General features: G+C 43.6%; 1 protein-coding gene across 1 annotated transcript in view; it reads right to left on the bottom strand.

Moving 5' to 3' along the window:
- pmfbp1 (polyamine modulated factor 1 binding protein 1) overlaps nt 1–15,815 on the bottom strand; it is an 89,767-nt gene that overhangs the window by 40,068 nt on the left and 33,884 nt on the right. The window contains exons 6-8 of the mRNA XM_072698108.1: nt 2,981–3,058; nt 2,327–2,410; nt 606–752 (exon numbers count right to left, since the gene is read on the bottom strand). Of these exons, the coding sequence (XP_072554209.1) occupies nt 606–752; nt 2,327–2,410; nt 2,981–3,058 (309 nt within the window). The remainder of the gene's footprint in view (nt 1–605; nt 753–2,326; nt 2,411–2,980; nt 3,059–15,815) is intronic.

Below are 15,815 nucleotides of genomic sequence, written 5' to 3'. Positions count from 1 at the left end.
GTACCATGATTTTGTCAAATTCTGCCCCTCCTTACTTCCTGCTCCAAAAAACTTTGATACGAGCCATTTATTTTGCACGTGGCAGCTTTTCAGCCGAGACTTAAAAGCATCCTCTACCTGAGGTAAATGTCGATCTTTTGAAAGCAAATGTTGCCCTAATTACTTTGCCAAGGTACATTCAGCTTCCAAGCCTTTTCAACATTACCACCCCCCCTCCCCCCACTGATAAAAAGCAGAGTTCTCTTTTATTCTGCTCCTAGCATAAAAACTCATTTATTCCAAAGGCCATGCCACATATAAGACACCACGGCATGTAAACGTGAACCGAATGAAGAAACATTCATAAATGTCCACAGGTTTTTAGAATTAAGGTTTGAAATGTACAGCATAACCATTTTAAACATCTGGCTTTGTAATCGCGACCCTGCTTTACGATAAAATTGCCACGGCTAAGCTCAATAACATTAAGAATGTACATCAACCACGTCTTAAACTGATTTCATGCAAACATGCCAGTTTTCTTGCGCAAATGTGAAACAAACACACGTGTAGCTGAGAGAGCGCTGAAGGCCGAGAAAGCCTGGGGCTAGCGGTGGGCTGTATACCTGTGCGTGGAGATCCTCTGTCTGCCTTTCTGAGGCTAGTAGGTCCCTCTGCAGCTGCTGGATGCGACTCTGCTTTCTCTGCTGCTCCAGCTGGCTTTCCTGCAACTCGGTCTGCAGCTGAGTTATCCTCTGCTCCTGGATGTCCAACTAACCAACCCCAAAGGCGGGCAGAGAGAGGAGCAAGAGAAAAATCAATCCTCAGTAAAGATCTGCTTTTCTGCACCCACACCAATATCGTACACCTATATGTACAGACCCAAACACCCAATCAATGCCTTACCCCAGGCATCCACATTCATCGCCGGGATCTGCAAACAAAGGTGCTATTTGCAAAAAATATATTTTAAGAAGTCCTTTCGTCTGAGATGTGGTTAATGATATAAGAGAGATGCCATTCGATTCCCCAAAATCGCATCAACGCCTTATTGATTACTGTAGCAATACCAGGCAGATGTATAAAATGAAGGCATTTGAAATGTGGCGAAATGATTTTGCTTTATTTTTAAATAAAGCGCAATCACAAATAATGCAGGGATTAATCCTCAATCACAGAGCAGTTAGGATACTGATCTGTATACAACACAACTATTTAATTATCAGGTCCACAATAGGCTGCTCCCGTAACTGCCATACTTCTCATTCATTATCACTCGTTCGTTATGGCGAAACAAATAAATACATGAATACATCTTCTATTTGACACGGTTACCTGCTAAATCGCCAACAGGAAGAACAAAAGACACAGGAGAGCGAGACAAATGGAAAAGCAAGGTGGTGAAGCCCAAGTTCTCGTCCTATCTGAACACCCCAGAACCTACAGCATATTCCACATCTCTGTTAAACCGACGGCTCGGAGATGCACGAGCGAGGCCCTTCGGAGGAAAGTCGATGAGATCATTTAAACAAAGAGGCCAGAAATAAATGCAAAGAAGACATCTGAAGCCCATCCTTCTTCGACGGAGCGTGGTCCACTGGCAAACAGAATCCTTGGGCTCCTAGCAGCAAAAGGAACAAACTCCAGGTTCTGACCAAATTAAAAGGGACGTGACGGGTGCTTCTCCAAGTCCATCGAATCCAGCAACTCCTGCGGCTTCTCAATCTCCCCCCATGCACAGTCTACGGCAAAAACCCTGCTGCCTCTTCCCTTCCTCCTACGACACCTCTCTCTGGTCTCCCTCCTAAACTGATCAATACTTCATTTAAATCACGACATTAGCACATTACAACTGGAAAAAAAAACAGACGGTGAAAGCTAAGCAGCTCCAGACTAAACAAACGAGCCTGAGGAAGGCTGCCAGGGCTGTTCACACTTAATGTGTGGACATGTGGAACTGAGGGAAGATGTTTGGCTGAAATGGAAGCCAGTATGCATGGATCCGCATTAGCGTTTAGCTTCCACAATCCAAGCTCTAAACAGATCAATATTTCATTAAAATCCTAACAGAGGCTTACGATCATGTTATCTGCAAAAATCAAATAAAGAAGAGAGCATTATAATAATAATTGAAAAAAAGAGCGCAGCCGCTGATGGGTGGGGGGGTGATTTTCGGTACTTACCTGCTACTGCAGTCCAGCGCTAACGTGTTTGTAGCGATAGCATACAGTATATTACTGATTAGCGGGATCAAGGACGGACATAACGGAATGCTTCTGAAGTCACGCGCGCTTTGGGAAAAAGTATGACGTAGTAGGTCTCTCTGCACGAGAATTGCAGGATTCACCTGGGCACTCTGCGAGTCCCGGGCCTCGAGCTGGAGGAGGACGTCATTCCGAAGCTTCTGGATGGTACCATCCCGCTGTACCAGCTGGGGTGTGGTGGGGTGAATCAAATTTTCACGTTGCCGATGTGAAGAAGTGCAAAAGAAATTACAAAAAATAACATTTTAAATCAACGGAGCCGCAGTGGTAGACTGGTGTGCAGCTACCTCAGGGACGGACACCGATGTCAGCCGTTTCAGGGCTTCCTGAAAGGAATAATACTACCTCTGACTGAAGCTGAGCAGCATGTCTCTGATAGAGAGGATAATACTACCTCTGACTGAAGCTGTGCAGTATGTCTCTGTTAGAGAGGATAATACTACCTGTGACTGAAGCTGTGCAGTATGCCTCTGATAAAGGAGGTAATATTACCTGTGACTAAAGCTGTGCAATATACCTCTGAAAGAGGGGACAATACTACCTCTGACTGAAGCTGAGCAGTATGTCTCTGATAGAGGGGATAATCCTACCTCTGACTGAAGCTGAGCAGTATGTCTCTGATAGATGGGATAATACTACCTCTGACTGCAGTCGAGCAGTATGTCTCTGATAATGGGGATAAGACTACCTCTGACTGAAGCTGAGTAGTATGCCTTTGATAGAGGGGATAATACTACCTCTGACAAAAGTCGCTTGTCTCTCACAGCAAAGGGTTGGGTGGGGGTTGGGCTCAAGTGTGTCCCATCTGCATTCACCTGAAACATAAGGAGCAGAAGAAAGATCTAACAAAGCAGAGAGAACAAGGACAGGTTTTTTTAGGAAAGGTAAGAGTTAACAGACTGGAACAAAATGTGGACAGGCAGACAATGTTTCTGGTGATATGGTTCAGTCCACATGAAAGGCTCGAGAGAGTTTAGTTGTAGAAACTGCAATGCTACCCAAGTGAACCCCCGACATCCACTTAAAATCTACAAACACACTCAATAATTTGCTCCCACATGACAGATAGGGACACATTTATTTATATAACAAAATATTTTATAGGCCTAATATCAATCCCTAGGTACTACATAGTTTTAGAATGATTAAACAGTGAAAATAGGATTTAAAAATCTATTTTAAAAGCAGAATTGTCCCCAAAAACTATGCTATGATACTCAGATTAAAAATAAACTATAAAGCTTTGGTATTCTTAGGTGTTCATCTCCAGTGTTGATTTCATTTGAAAAAGGAGATATTGGCAGGCAGAAGATGGATAATCAAAGGGCAGCAAACAGAGATGAGACGGCCGATTCCTGCAGCCCCGAGCAGCGCTACATCAGAAGGACACCTTTATTATTTGGACTTTTCATGTCACTCGCCTCTAAATCCCTAGCAACCAGCATAGCAACACCCTCCCACATCAACGTGAAATGCATGGCAAGTCGCTTCCAGAAACCGGCGGGCTGCAGACAAAAGCATCATCCCTCGGAGAGCGGAATGGACTGCTTCAGAAAAATCGGGGAGCGAGGAAGGAACAAAGGCTCTTATCAATAATCATAATCACGTTCTGTGCGCCTGGCACTGTGCGATGTCCCCGAATGAGAAAACCTACTGCTGGAGAATATGCCATGTTCGCTTTGGTGTCATCAGAAGGTGTGTGTTAGTTTCTGCTGGACTGCTCTGACTGGTGTAAACTCGACTCCCTGCCCCAACTGAATGTATAGCTGGCCCTTGATGTGGCCCCCATCCAAGTCCCACCATCCAAACTTCAGATTTCCAAATTGTGCTGGGAAGGGATGGGGGGGGCATGATTACGACAAATGAGGCTCTTCTGTTTGTCACATCATGGACGCATCCAGTTCTGCTGGACTGACTTCATGTGCCATGTCCAGACAGAGCAAGGCAGGACCTGCCGGCGACATACGAGAACAAAACACTGTCAATGACACTGTCTGTTTTGGCACCTGATTGACCATCAACACCACAACACTTTGTGTATACAGAACACTGACTTTAACTTCCATGTTTCTATCTATGTTTACATTTCACTTGCACTTTTGTACATATACATTTCCTATTACACTAACAGTAATTGTTGTGCAATATCCTGGAGTGCAACATCTCAGCTGCTATTTAGGTTATAACAATATGCATTCTATTTATATACATAACCACACAATTATTTTTGCACATTTGCATATCTGAATATGAATATATTCTTTTGAGTAGATTAAATTAGTTTTTTTTTTCTTCTATTTTTAACTGATATTTGTTGTGTGAAGGCACAGTAAAGACTGCTACTCAGTTTCTTTATAATCCGTGCAATGACAATAAAAGAATCTTGAATCTTGAATAATATGCCAGACTGTTTCAGGTCTCTCCATAGCAGGCAGAGGGGAGGACACCCCACTTCTCTCTCAGGACCCCTACCAGGCATGCAAATCCTTCACTAGCCTTGAAGCGGTCGTGCCAGATATGAAGAGCAACTCCATGGATGTCTGCATGTGCTTAGCACAGCTCCTGAGCTCTGACAGAGTTACAGAAGTAAATGTGTAAGTGTGGCAGCCTCTTGAAACTGGAAAAAAAAAACAGAGGTTCTGGGCAACTATCACTATCTGTACTGGGCAGCACTGGGAAATGATGCTATTGGTCAGGAGAGTAGAACAAAATAGACAGTTACTTCATTAATGCTGAAACAAACTGTAGGTTTACGCTGAATACACACAGTTACACAGTAGAAAGACATTAATAGACATTAACAATAAATAATACACTAAAAGCAGTAGCAGTGCAAAGAATGTCAAGGAAAATATTGCATGGAATTCCATAGTAATAGTTCTGTGGGTATTGCAGAGTGGGTACTGCACAGTGAACAAATGAATGTTCTGTGAAAGTGTCTATGCCGATCTGATCCATTCAGATGGTTGGTTGTCCTTCCCTGCCATTGGGTAACTCATTGTACAGATCCAAAGCCTTCCTCACACGTTGGTTAATAAGGAGAAACGGACATATAAGACCATCTGTCAAGATCCTCAGAGTGGGCGGTGCTTAATCAAGGTGGCCAGTGGGACAACAGTGCAGCCGGGGTTAGGCGGAAGTGCAGGCCATAGCATCATCACATCCACTTTTATTCAACGCAAGACATAAATTAATTGCATAGGTAATAAGCAGGAAACAAAAAGGTTTAATGTGCTGCTTAAAAGCACGCAACTCTGATATCGTGCTGGCAAGGAAAGTGATGCATGCATTCATCACGAATGTCTGTCGCACATGATGTATTGCGATATAAAGCGTCCCTCCTTTAACAAATACCCTTTCATTCCTTGCGTTAAAATAAATTTTCATCACAGCTGCCCGACGAGACCGTCGACTCAATTAATAGTATGTAGGTGCTGAGTGCCGTCGAGATAAATAGCTTGGCAGATTAAAACAAAATTTCAAAACACACTGGGCCAATCTTATTTGGCTGACTGCGCTATGAGGATTTATGGCTGATACTGTAAACGGGGTGAAATGGTGAGCTTGCCACGTTAGGCAAATTAATAAGAGATACAAACGGGGATCACGCGCACGCACGGAATTAGATCCTGCGACAACGCGGCCCATTTCTAAAGGCTAATAGACAGAATTCCTGTTCACTATTACATTACAACAATCCAAATACTTATACCGACATATGAAAAGACATATAACAGAAAAGACAAAAACACACATCCACATCTATTTTCAAGAACATATACAGAAGTGGATTTCTACTGGTTTAGTCTCAGGACTCAGGACATTTTTCCTTGGTCATTACATGACCCAAATTTAAAAAAAAAAAACTGAACTAAATTCAGTTCACAAAAGCAGTGCAGTAGCAGATCAAAGTTTAATAACAGTAGTCCAATGCCTCAATGCATTGTAATTTTTTTTTCCATTTTCAAAATAATATTCTAACTACACACCACAGCCCCATGGAATTTGTTCTGTGACCCCCTTTTGGGGCATGACCCACCAGTTGAGAAACAGTGACACACAGTATACACCAGTATATGCTTTCATACAAAATGCAAACAAACACAGACATGCATACATATGTATTTACACATGTGACCTCCATAGACCAGGCATGGCTATGAATGAAATAATGGTTTATGTCTCTTCACAGCCAGTTTACTGTTATGTGCTGATAAACCAGCAGCTACTTTCAAGATTTCTTTAAGCAACTAGACGAAACCTTTGACTTGAGTAAGAGCTCAGTGCTGCCTCAGACCTTCACCACTATGAGCAGTCCCTCAGGTTCAACACAGCTGCAGTTCACAGCTGCTAACAGCATGATAACAGAAACAACTACGTTTACAATTAAGAATGCACATGATAAGCGCCTCGATGAGTGCCCCCTACTGGCACCACTGTTTTAATCATAAAATGTAAAAAAAAACGTTGCTTGAGTCAGAGCTACATTATTTCTGAGTTAAATCGCATGGCCGTCTTTGTACGTCTTTTGGAAGGGATAAATGCACGTGAATGAGGAACAGGTCAAGCTACAAAAATAGCTATTCCCCACCATCACGTTGCCATTAAACTGAAGACACGCATCGCAATTTTTCCATTTTAAAAGAAAAAGAAAAGGGGGGAAAAAAACGCCCCCCCCCCCCCCCTCTCCTTTCTTATCGAGTGACGATCGCTTGAGTGGAATCAGTCGTGTTCGGCTCAGCTTTGCCGCTTCCAAATCCAATTTCTGCCATGTCATTTCAGCGCGCATGCAGAGGGGCCAGCATTCCTGATTATCTCGCTCTCTCCGGTGCTCTCCACCGCCGCTCGCCCCAATGTATTAAATTAAATGGGGTGTCCGCTGAGTGCACTTCACATGTCACTGGCTGTTAGATAAATGCCCCCACCAGCTCCACCCCCCACCCTTGCCTCCCCACGTTTGTAATTTAGGAACCCTCAGTCCGAACCTACGTGACCACACCCGTCAGCAAACAGGGGCCTTACCGCTCCTGTGACCTGCCAGTGCCCCCTTCCCCCAGGACAGAGGATCTCTGAATCACCCACCATCTTTCTACACGACACATGCATTCACAACTAACAAAAAAAACCTAGATGTGTTTTGTGAATATCACAATGCCTTTTCTGTGAATACTGAACCTGCACCACACACTGCTTTACACGGGCCTTAAAACTGCCTATGGGAATTTAAAAAAACGCAGTTAGCATAGCGCCATCCCAGCACTTACTGCAGAATATCTCATCACTGTCTGTCAGGTGAAACAAATGCTTCTAACTGCAAAACAGAGTAGAATCCTTCCAGGTCGTGATGAATCATAGATGAGCGTATGTGAGTCTGCAGCATCAGGCTCACTCTGCCCTCATGCACACGCGGGCCGGCAGATTGTCCGCACACGTGTTCGTCATTAAATATTCATGCATACATAATTACGTGGCCCACGGCGCACTCATCAGCCAGCTCGTGTGTGTGAGATCCGCGTGAGCCGCCCTCCCGCCCCCCATTTCCGCACCCGCAGCTTTCATTTCTTACGGCATCCTTCCTCCTCGCTGGGCTCCCGCTTGCGGCCGCATCCCCGTCACACGCTTTACCGCAGCGCCGCTCTGGTATTTAAAACATTCAATCTCTCGCTCCTTTCTGAAGGACCTTCTGCTGTGTTCTCTATCTCGACGGTGTTCTCTGTACAATTCTCAGCCCAACTTTATACTTTTTAGCTTATTTGGTAACACTTTACTTGATGGGACACAAATATTTACAGTAGTAGTGACTCAATTACCAATGAAGTATAAATTATGGACAAATATAGATTCTACTTAAAATGAAAGATGTGTTATGATTAATGATGAACAAATGTGAGATCAGTATTTCTTGTGTTATTCATGACTTGTTCCTTCAATAGTTCACTAAGGTTTACAAAATTAACAGATACAGCAACAAATATAGTAACTGCTTGGGATAAATGATGTGTCACAATTAATTAATGATGAACAAACATGAGATCAGTATTTTATGTGTGTTATTCATTATTTGTTCCTGCAGTACTTCCTTCATTGGTTCCTGCAGTAGTTCACAAAGGTTTACAGAATTAACACATATACCTGCTTGAGATAAAAGTGTGTGACAATTCATTGATGATGAAGAAACATGAGATCGGTTTGTAACTAACACTTAGTTTGTGGTTAATACATAAGTAATAGCATAATACTACATTATTTGTGTCCCCAAGTAAAGTGTCACTGCTTTTTTTAGTCCACAATTAACAGACTGACCTCTCAAAAGGAGCTACAGCTGCAGTAACTGTGAAAAAAACATGTTCTAGTGGATCAATGTGACACCTATACCAGGAAATGTACGTAAAATAAATTATTTAATCACAGTGACCCTGTGCTGGATCAGCAGTGTGGAAGATGGATGGATGGATAAATTATTAACCATTCAGCAAGTCGATGTGAATTAAAACAAAAATAAACAGCCTGAATTATTTCTAGGGATAATTATTTGCTAGACGCAGCAGAGCTGCCACAGAATGACGAGGAAATATGACCTGTCTGCCAAAACCACCTCAAATCCTGTCTGTGCATTCTATGAACTGATATCTGAATGCGATCAGAAGTTTCCAACCTGGGAATCTTCAGAAGCGACGGGCTACTTTCTTAACACTCTGAGATGGCAGCACAGACCTACCCGGCTGAGTCAGGCCAACATTCCTGTATATTTCTCCTGCTTTGGGGCCCTTTTGTACAACCCAAGGCTTCATAGCACATGCCAATACCCACCATTGCCTAACTGCTGGAAGAAGAAGAAATCCATAACAATACCAATTAAGCATTTCTCAGTTAAAAACAAAATGAGACAGTTTCATTGATTAAGCACTGGAACATAAGCTAATTGAACATGCATACTAATGAACACAGCAGTCCTTCTTTTACCATTAGAGGAATATCTGGCTTGGTGTAATTAACAGACAGCTAATCACGTGTGGTTTTCAATTTTCAACAGCTACGAGATGCAGACCAACTGAACCACCCCGTGAAACTCCTGAAAATCTTTTCACAACGAAAGCTTGATTTGGGAAAACCCGAGTGAGACAGCGGCACAGAGAATCAGCTGCATGCAAGAACAGTTTGTACAAAAGGACCTTTCTCACATTTCCAGTCAAGTCAAGTGGGCTTTACTGTCATACCATCCATACACAGGTATACAGTGGCCCAAAATAAAGCTCCCCCAGGACAATGGTGCAACATTTCACAATACTTAAAGTGCAAAACATAGGAAAGAGCAAAAACAGGGAGGCAGGACACAAGGGTTTACAGATATGCAATGTGAAGGTGTGACGTCCGGACACCAGGAAGGAGGCAGACCCCGTAATGCAGGAGAAGGGTTTATTGGAACGTAAGTCGAGTTCACCAAAAGCCAAAAGGGAAATCCAAACGGGTAGTCGAGTCGAGCGCGGAGAGTCGAAAGCCGGGGAGTTCAGTCCTACAGGCAGAGACGAAGGGAGGAGAGAGAGGATGAAAGCAGGGCAGGCGGGACCAGGCAGGGAGGCAGGGTTGACCAGAGCAGCAGGGTACGACGAGGTAGGCAGGGAAGACATGAGACAATGAAACGCTCAGTAGCTGACATTCGCATGGCAACAATACTTCGCACCACTCTGTGGCACGATTTGGATTTAATTAGTGCACTGATTTGTGCCAATTGCTAGCAGGTGTGTTGCCCCACCCCTGTGGGCGGGACAGAAGGTATGAAAACAAGAATTAGGAAAGCAGCAATGAAATGGGGTGGAACAAATATATTGACTAACAATGAACATATAAATAATAATAATAATACTAATAATAAGTTTAAATGCCCAGTGCCAGTCTGAGGGGTGAGTACGCTCAGGAATGGGTAGGGGGTAAAGTGGACAGCAAGTTATCGGCTCAGAAGAGAGACTCCTTCACCGAGTCCACAGAGACTGTGCAAATGGTGCACATGGGCCGAGCTCCACACAGCCATTGAAAGATATAAAGCAGACTGCACACGAAATGAAGCAGAAGTACAGCAAAAACACAGGGGGAGGCCGGTCTGTGCAGCGGGGACTCTGTCAGTGGTGTCAGTGATCGCAAAAGGTCTCTTTCCATGGCAAAAAGGGCGGGTTACTGAGAGCAGGAGCCCCACACTGAGCTATTTGTTTAAGCTTTAGGTTGAATGATATTTACAAGCCAGCTATGGAGCTACTATGGAGGGGGGGCTGCCTTTTTAAACTCCATCGCCTTTTAAAACTGATTTTAGCACTTAAAGTGTACCTGAAAGGAACGATACTGCGAGGGCATTGCCCAGCATTCGGTTTAAACAACTCGCAGGACCAACGCGTAATAAACCGGTGAAGCTGAACCGAGTTCTGCTGGTAGAAATGGTAATGCAGCTGGGATGCTGCCGAATTTAATGCTATAGAATAAATAATGATTTAAACAGTACTGGTTAGACATTTCAGGAAATTTACTGTCATACATCTGAAGTTCTGTGCTGGATGTTATGGGAATTCTGCCATATTCCCATTGATGGTTACGGATTTCATTACGTTTTCACCTTTGTAAGGTACTGAAGTCCCAGGGGATTCTAATGGCAGGATAAAGGGATTAGGACCCAGAAGCCGTAAAGCAAAATTCACTGGCACATCCAATCACATGTGTGTGATAGCCATTGATTGGCGTAAATTGCAGAGTGCACTGCGTGCTTGATCACAGTGTTAATTTAAACCTATACTTTGATAAAGGGTCGCGACTGAGCTGGCATGGTAAAAATGGGGTCGCGCTGCAAAAAACATTGAGAACCACTGATGTAGGTCACCCTCTGTGCACATTTAGTCCAGGGATCCATTCTGGAATATTCCATTCAATAGAAAGTACTGCATGTTTGAAAAGCATATACAGTACCAGTGAAAATCTAGACACACCTACTGAAAATCAAGTTATTCAACAAGATAATAACCCTAAATAAACCTCAGAGTTATGTATTATATTTAGTATTATCTTATGAACAAGGAAAGAAATGGAATGCTCTGATAGTTGACCTGGCCCCCACAATTCCTTGACCTAAACCCTTCAGAGCTGGTTTGGCATGAGTTGGGTCGAAGAGTAAGAGCAAAGTAGCCTACTTGTGCCTAGAAACTGAGAAAATCCTTCAGGACTGTTGGAAAAGCATTCCAGGTGGCTACATCTGGAAACTGGTTGAAAAAATTGTCTGCAATGCTGTCATCGAAGCAAAACGGGGCTATTTTGAAGAGTCTGAAATTTGAGAAAACCTTGAGATGCTTCTCTCAGCCATTGCAATATTTGATGTATATTACTTCATTGCCTTGAGGCCTTTTACCATTAAGCTCACTAACATAGCTAAAACAGAGACAAATGTATTAAAAGCAGGTGTGTCCAGACTTTTGACTTGTACTATAATGGCAATAAATGAATGTATGTTTAACAGTGGTATTCTAAAAAAAAAAAACAGCCATGTCAAACGGCTGCCGTTTCACTACAGAGACACACATCACAGTGCTGAGGATGAGCAGAGACACAGCATCACAGTGCTGAGGATGAGGGCGCTCCGCTCCGAAACGAGACTCTGAGCGACGTTCCTCAGCGTGGAGGCATCCAGGGAGACACACACAGAGCAACTGGCACTCTTAAAGGCTCAAGCGCAGTGTTTCCTGCCTTAATACTGCATGTGCATTACCTTCCAGACAAAGTACACCTGAGGGCAAATCCGCATGGATACGCAGACGGCGAGACGGGATTCGGAGGGGCAACCGACATTCCGTGCCTCTCAAAAGGCAGCGCGTCTGAATTCCCCACCAACAGCAGAGCCGCCTGTCCGCAGCCAACCAGTCATCCGAGACACCCCATCAGCCGCTGCCTGTCACTTCATTAGTCATTCAGAGGGGAAAAAAAAATCACGCTCACAATGGCTAAAGGGGAACTGAAGTTCGAAAAGGCATCCAATGAAACGGTACTACATCTACTGCACTGAAGTCTGAGCCTCACCGTGTGGCCGACCCACCGTGACGAGAGAGCCCCACTGCGGGTCGTGTGCCCGGCGGTACCGGCAGCTCAGGCAACCGAGCCAGAGCAGAGTAAGACGGGACGAAGCAGAAACTCATCCCATGGCGAGTCTACTGGGCGTGTTGCGGTCCTCGCTATTCATCCTACTATAGAGCCTGGGGTTTTACAGAGCAGTGCCTGGGATTAACATTTCTTCATACAAAACTTAGATATTCACCACTAATAAATAAGCAGGGATGCACATAACTGGCAGGAAAGTACGCATTCACCTTTAAAAGCGATACACGGGCCAATTGATTGTTGCAACAGTGCAGACGTGTATGTATTTTATGTGCATTTATGCTACTGTGACAAGAAATTATTCATCGTAACTTTTATATGCTAATTCGTGCTTCATTTGTGGTATAAACGTTAAAATGCACGGCAAAATTTCTTGTCACAGCAGTGGAAATGCACATAAAGTACATACGTGACAACAATCGATTGCCGCACTTATCGGTTTTAACAGGAAAGGCGGACTTGTGTACTGTACCAGTATGGAAAGTCAGTATGGAAAAATTCAAAGCCTGGGCATTCAGGCAAGCGTTCTCAGACCAGAGCTGTGGACCCCCTACCCCAAAGGTGTGATTTTATAAATAAATAAGAACTAAGGAGTTGAGAGAGCTGCTTTAATACTGTTTCCCCGGGGTGGAAGAGTCCGCCTTTGAATAATTATTCCCTCTGAGGAAGGGGCCTCCTTTGATATTTGTTGCCCCGGGGATGGTGCCGGTGGCTAATAACATGCATTATGTGGGGAGCATGAGAGAATCGGCGGCACATTTTGTCAGGTTTCACAGAACGGAACCTGGGCTGAACACCCCTGTGCAGTGACGGCATGCCCTTATTTTACCTCACACCGTATTGAAGGAGTGAAGCACTTAGCCTGACAGCTTTTCACTGCGTTTATAATCAGAGGATCTTTGAAGTCATAAAGATGCCAAGGTAAATTATTGGTGCTCCACACGTTCAGATGGTATGGAACAAGGCCAAACTCAGGGTTGGCATCTTCTCGGTGGGCTTCCGCTTTCCAGACCAATACTGATTTATTTAAGACCACCTTTGATTTAGTACATAGTCACACACTCTTAAACAATAAGAAAATAATAAGCAAAATCTCTCAGAATGAGAGCAGACTCATCTCTGAAATCACAGCCATGCTACAAGATTTATGTTACACTACATTAACTCTGATTTTTCTAACTCCATCTAAACACGCAAAACCTACAGGTATGGGAGAGAGACAAAAAAGCTCATGAACTTTTTGACAGCCATGCGTTGTCTTGGGGATTTGTAAACAAGAGGCTCATGGGAGTTTTACTTACACAAAAATGTTTTGAGAGCAGAACAAAAAATGATTGGTTTAGAGAGATACCCAATCAGATCGTAGAGGTGGTGGGCTCAAGCAACTAGAGGCGGCACCAACCAATCGGATGTACAATCTGATTGGTTATCTCACTGAACCAATCATATTTCATTCTGCCCTCAAAACATTTTTGTGTAAGTAAAACTGACAACCATGAGCAAACAAGAGGCAGACTCTGCTGTATCAGACGGCTCTCCTCTTTGTTACAAGTGATCGATAATAAGCCTGAACCACTTCAGCTCCATTTTCAGAATTTACTGGACACAAACAGTGGCAGTAAAATTTACCATTATGTCATCCGAGGAAAAGTTCCTATATCAGCAATTCAGAAGGGGTGCTCCAGGAGAGAATGTAACACATGGCAAACCGTCAGCAGATCAGACCGCAAAGGCCGGATAATCAAACCAGAAAGCCAGGAGGTAATAAAAGATCTGAGCGGGGGAGGCACACAAAGAAAGGCAGGATCAGGGTGAAGGAAAGCAGACCGAAGATGCGGGAAATCATAGCACAAAGACAATGGGATTACCAGAGGAAGAGAACATTAAAAGATGAGAGGGGGTCAGATGAAAGATCAGGGAAATAAAGCCAAAGAGTCAGAGAATGAGACTAAAAGCCCAGACACCTGGTGCCCCCCTACAAAAACGTCAGCGGTCCACTAACCTGGAGTCCAAGGTGGGGGAGACATTACCCCCCCCTCCCAAGAGGCAGCAGAATGTCGGCTTGTCCTACACCCCCCACCACACTGTCTGCAAAGTTGAAAATTGCTTTTTCCAAGCATGTGCATGTAGTTCAGCCCTGCAATACCGTGAGACTCACGTGTATTGGACAGGGGGATCCCACACATATGTGATTAAGAGATCCAGGTATCCATCGACTTATGTCCAGGTTATGTTCTGGAAATGAGGATGTAAGTCAATCTGGAGGCATCTCGATATGTATAGCAGAGAGGTCAAATATACTATATAACATAAGATACAATATCACACACATTTAACTAAAACCTCCATAGCGGTAGAGCTGGGCGATATGGCCTAAAAATAAAAGATTTTTTTCATAATAAATCCGATTTTCATCGATTTTCCCCTCCCCTACTCAAAATAAAACTAGAGATGATAAATAAATGGTTCAAAACAAGTTTTAACTTTATTTTGTTTTGTTTTTTTACTTCAAAGTGCAATCTGACAAGCCAAAAAAGATGCTTGTAAGTCAGATGGCAGACCACGCCATTGTAAACACCTTTAGAAACTTGTAAAAACTTTTAGCATGTTAATGAATCCCGGCTTTTCAACAGTATGTATGGGCACCATGTCTTTTGCACTATATATCGCGACAGCGTTTGTTATCGCCTTCCACCGTGCCCTATTCTTATCATATGGCACACAGTTCGAAAACGTGTCAGGGACAGTTGCTTGCTTAACTTTGGTTGTTGTGCTGCTGCTGTGTGAATTTTCATTTCGGTGGGAGCTGCACTTCTCCCACTCCGCTATGTGCCTCTGCTTTAGGTGCTGGAATTAATTTGTCGTGCTGCTTCCCTTGGTTGCAACAGTTTTTAAAAAGACTTTGCAACGAAGACTTGTTTGGTCTGTGTCTGACGGCGCAAAACTGAACCATTGCCATGTTGTTTGTGAACCGCTACAGTGTTTGGGTGTGTCGCGCTAATGTACCCGTGAAGAACGGTGCGTCGCACTAGTTCCGCTTTTGGCACTCACGTGTAAAATAAATAATAAAATCGATTTTCATAAAAACACATCGTCCTAAACTGTAAATTTGAATTCATCGATAAAATCGATTTATGGCCCACCTCTACATAGCAGCAATGCTATCAGTCTGCTAACGTCCACTATGTCTGCTTTGGACGTCTCTCTATAAATTTTAATAAGGCTCTTACGGGACTTCGGGTGTGAGTACAACTGGACGTTACTCGACGGGATGTAAGTCGATGATTATCAGCCCTTCATTATGACACCCATGCAACACTACCAAGCTACGTCGGAGAATGTGAATGGGATTCCATACACAGCACAAGAATCTGCAAGAAATAATATTAATACATGCATGGTCATGCGGTAAGTGGAACACAGTCAGCTGAGTAGAGTTGTGCG

This window comes from Paramormyrops kingsleyae, chromosome 13, assembly GCF_048594095.1.
Source record: "Paramormyrops kingsleyae isolate MSU_618 chromosome 13, PKINGS_0.4, whole genome shotgun sequence".
Lineage (NCBI taxonomy): Eukaryota > Metazoa > Chordata > Actinopteri > Osteoglossiformes > Mormyridae > Paramormyrops > Paramormyrops kingsleyae.
The sequence above is the reverse complement of the archived record's forward strand: the minus strand, read 5'-3'. Positions and strand labels throughout refer to the sequence as shown.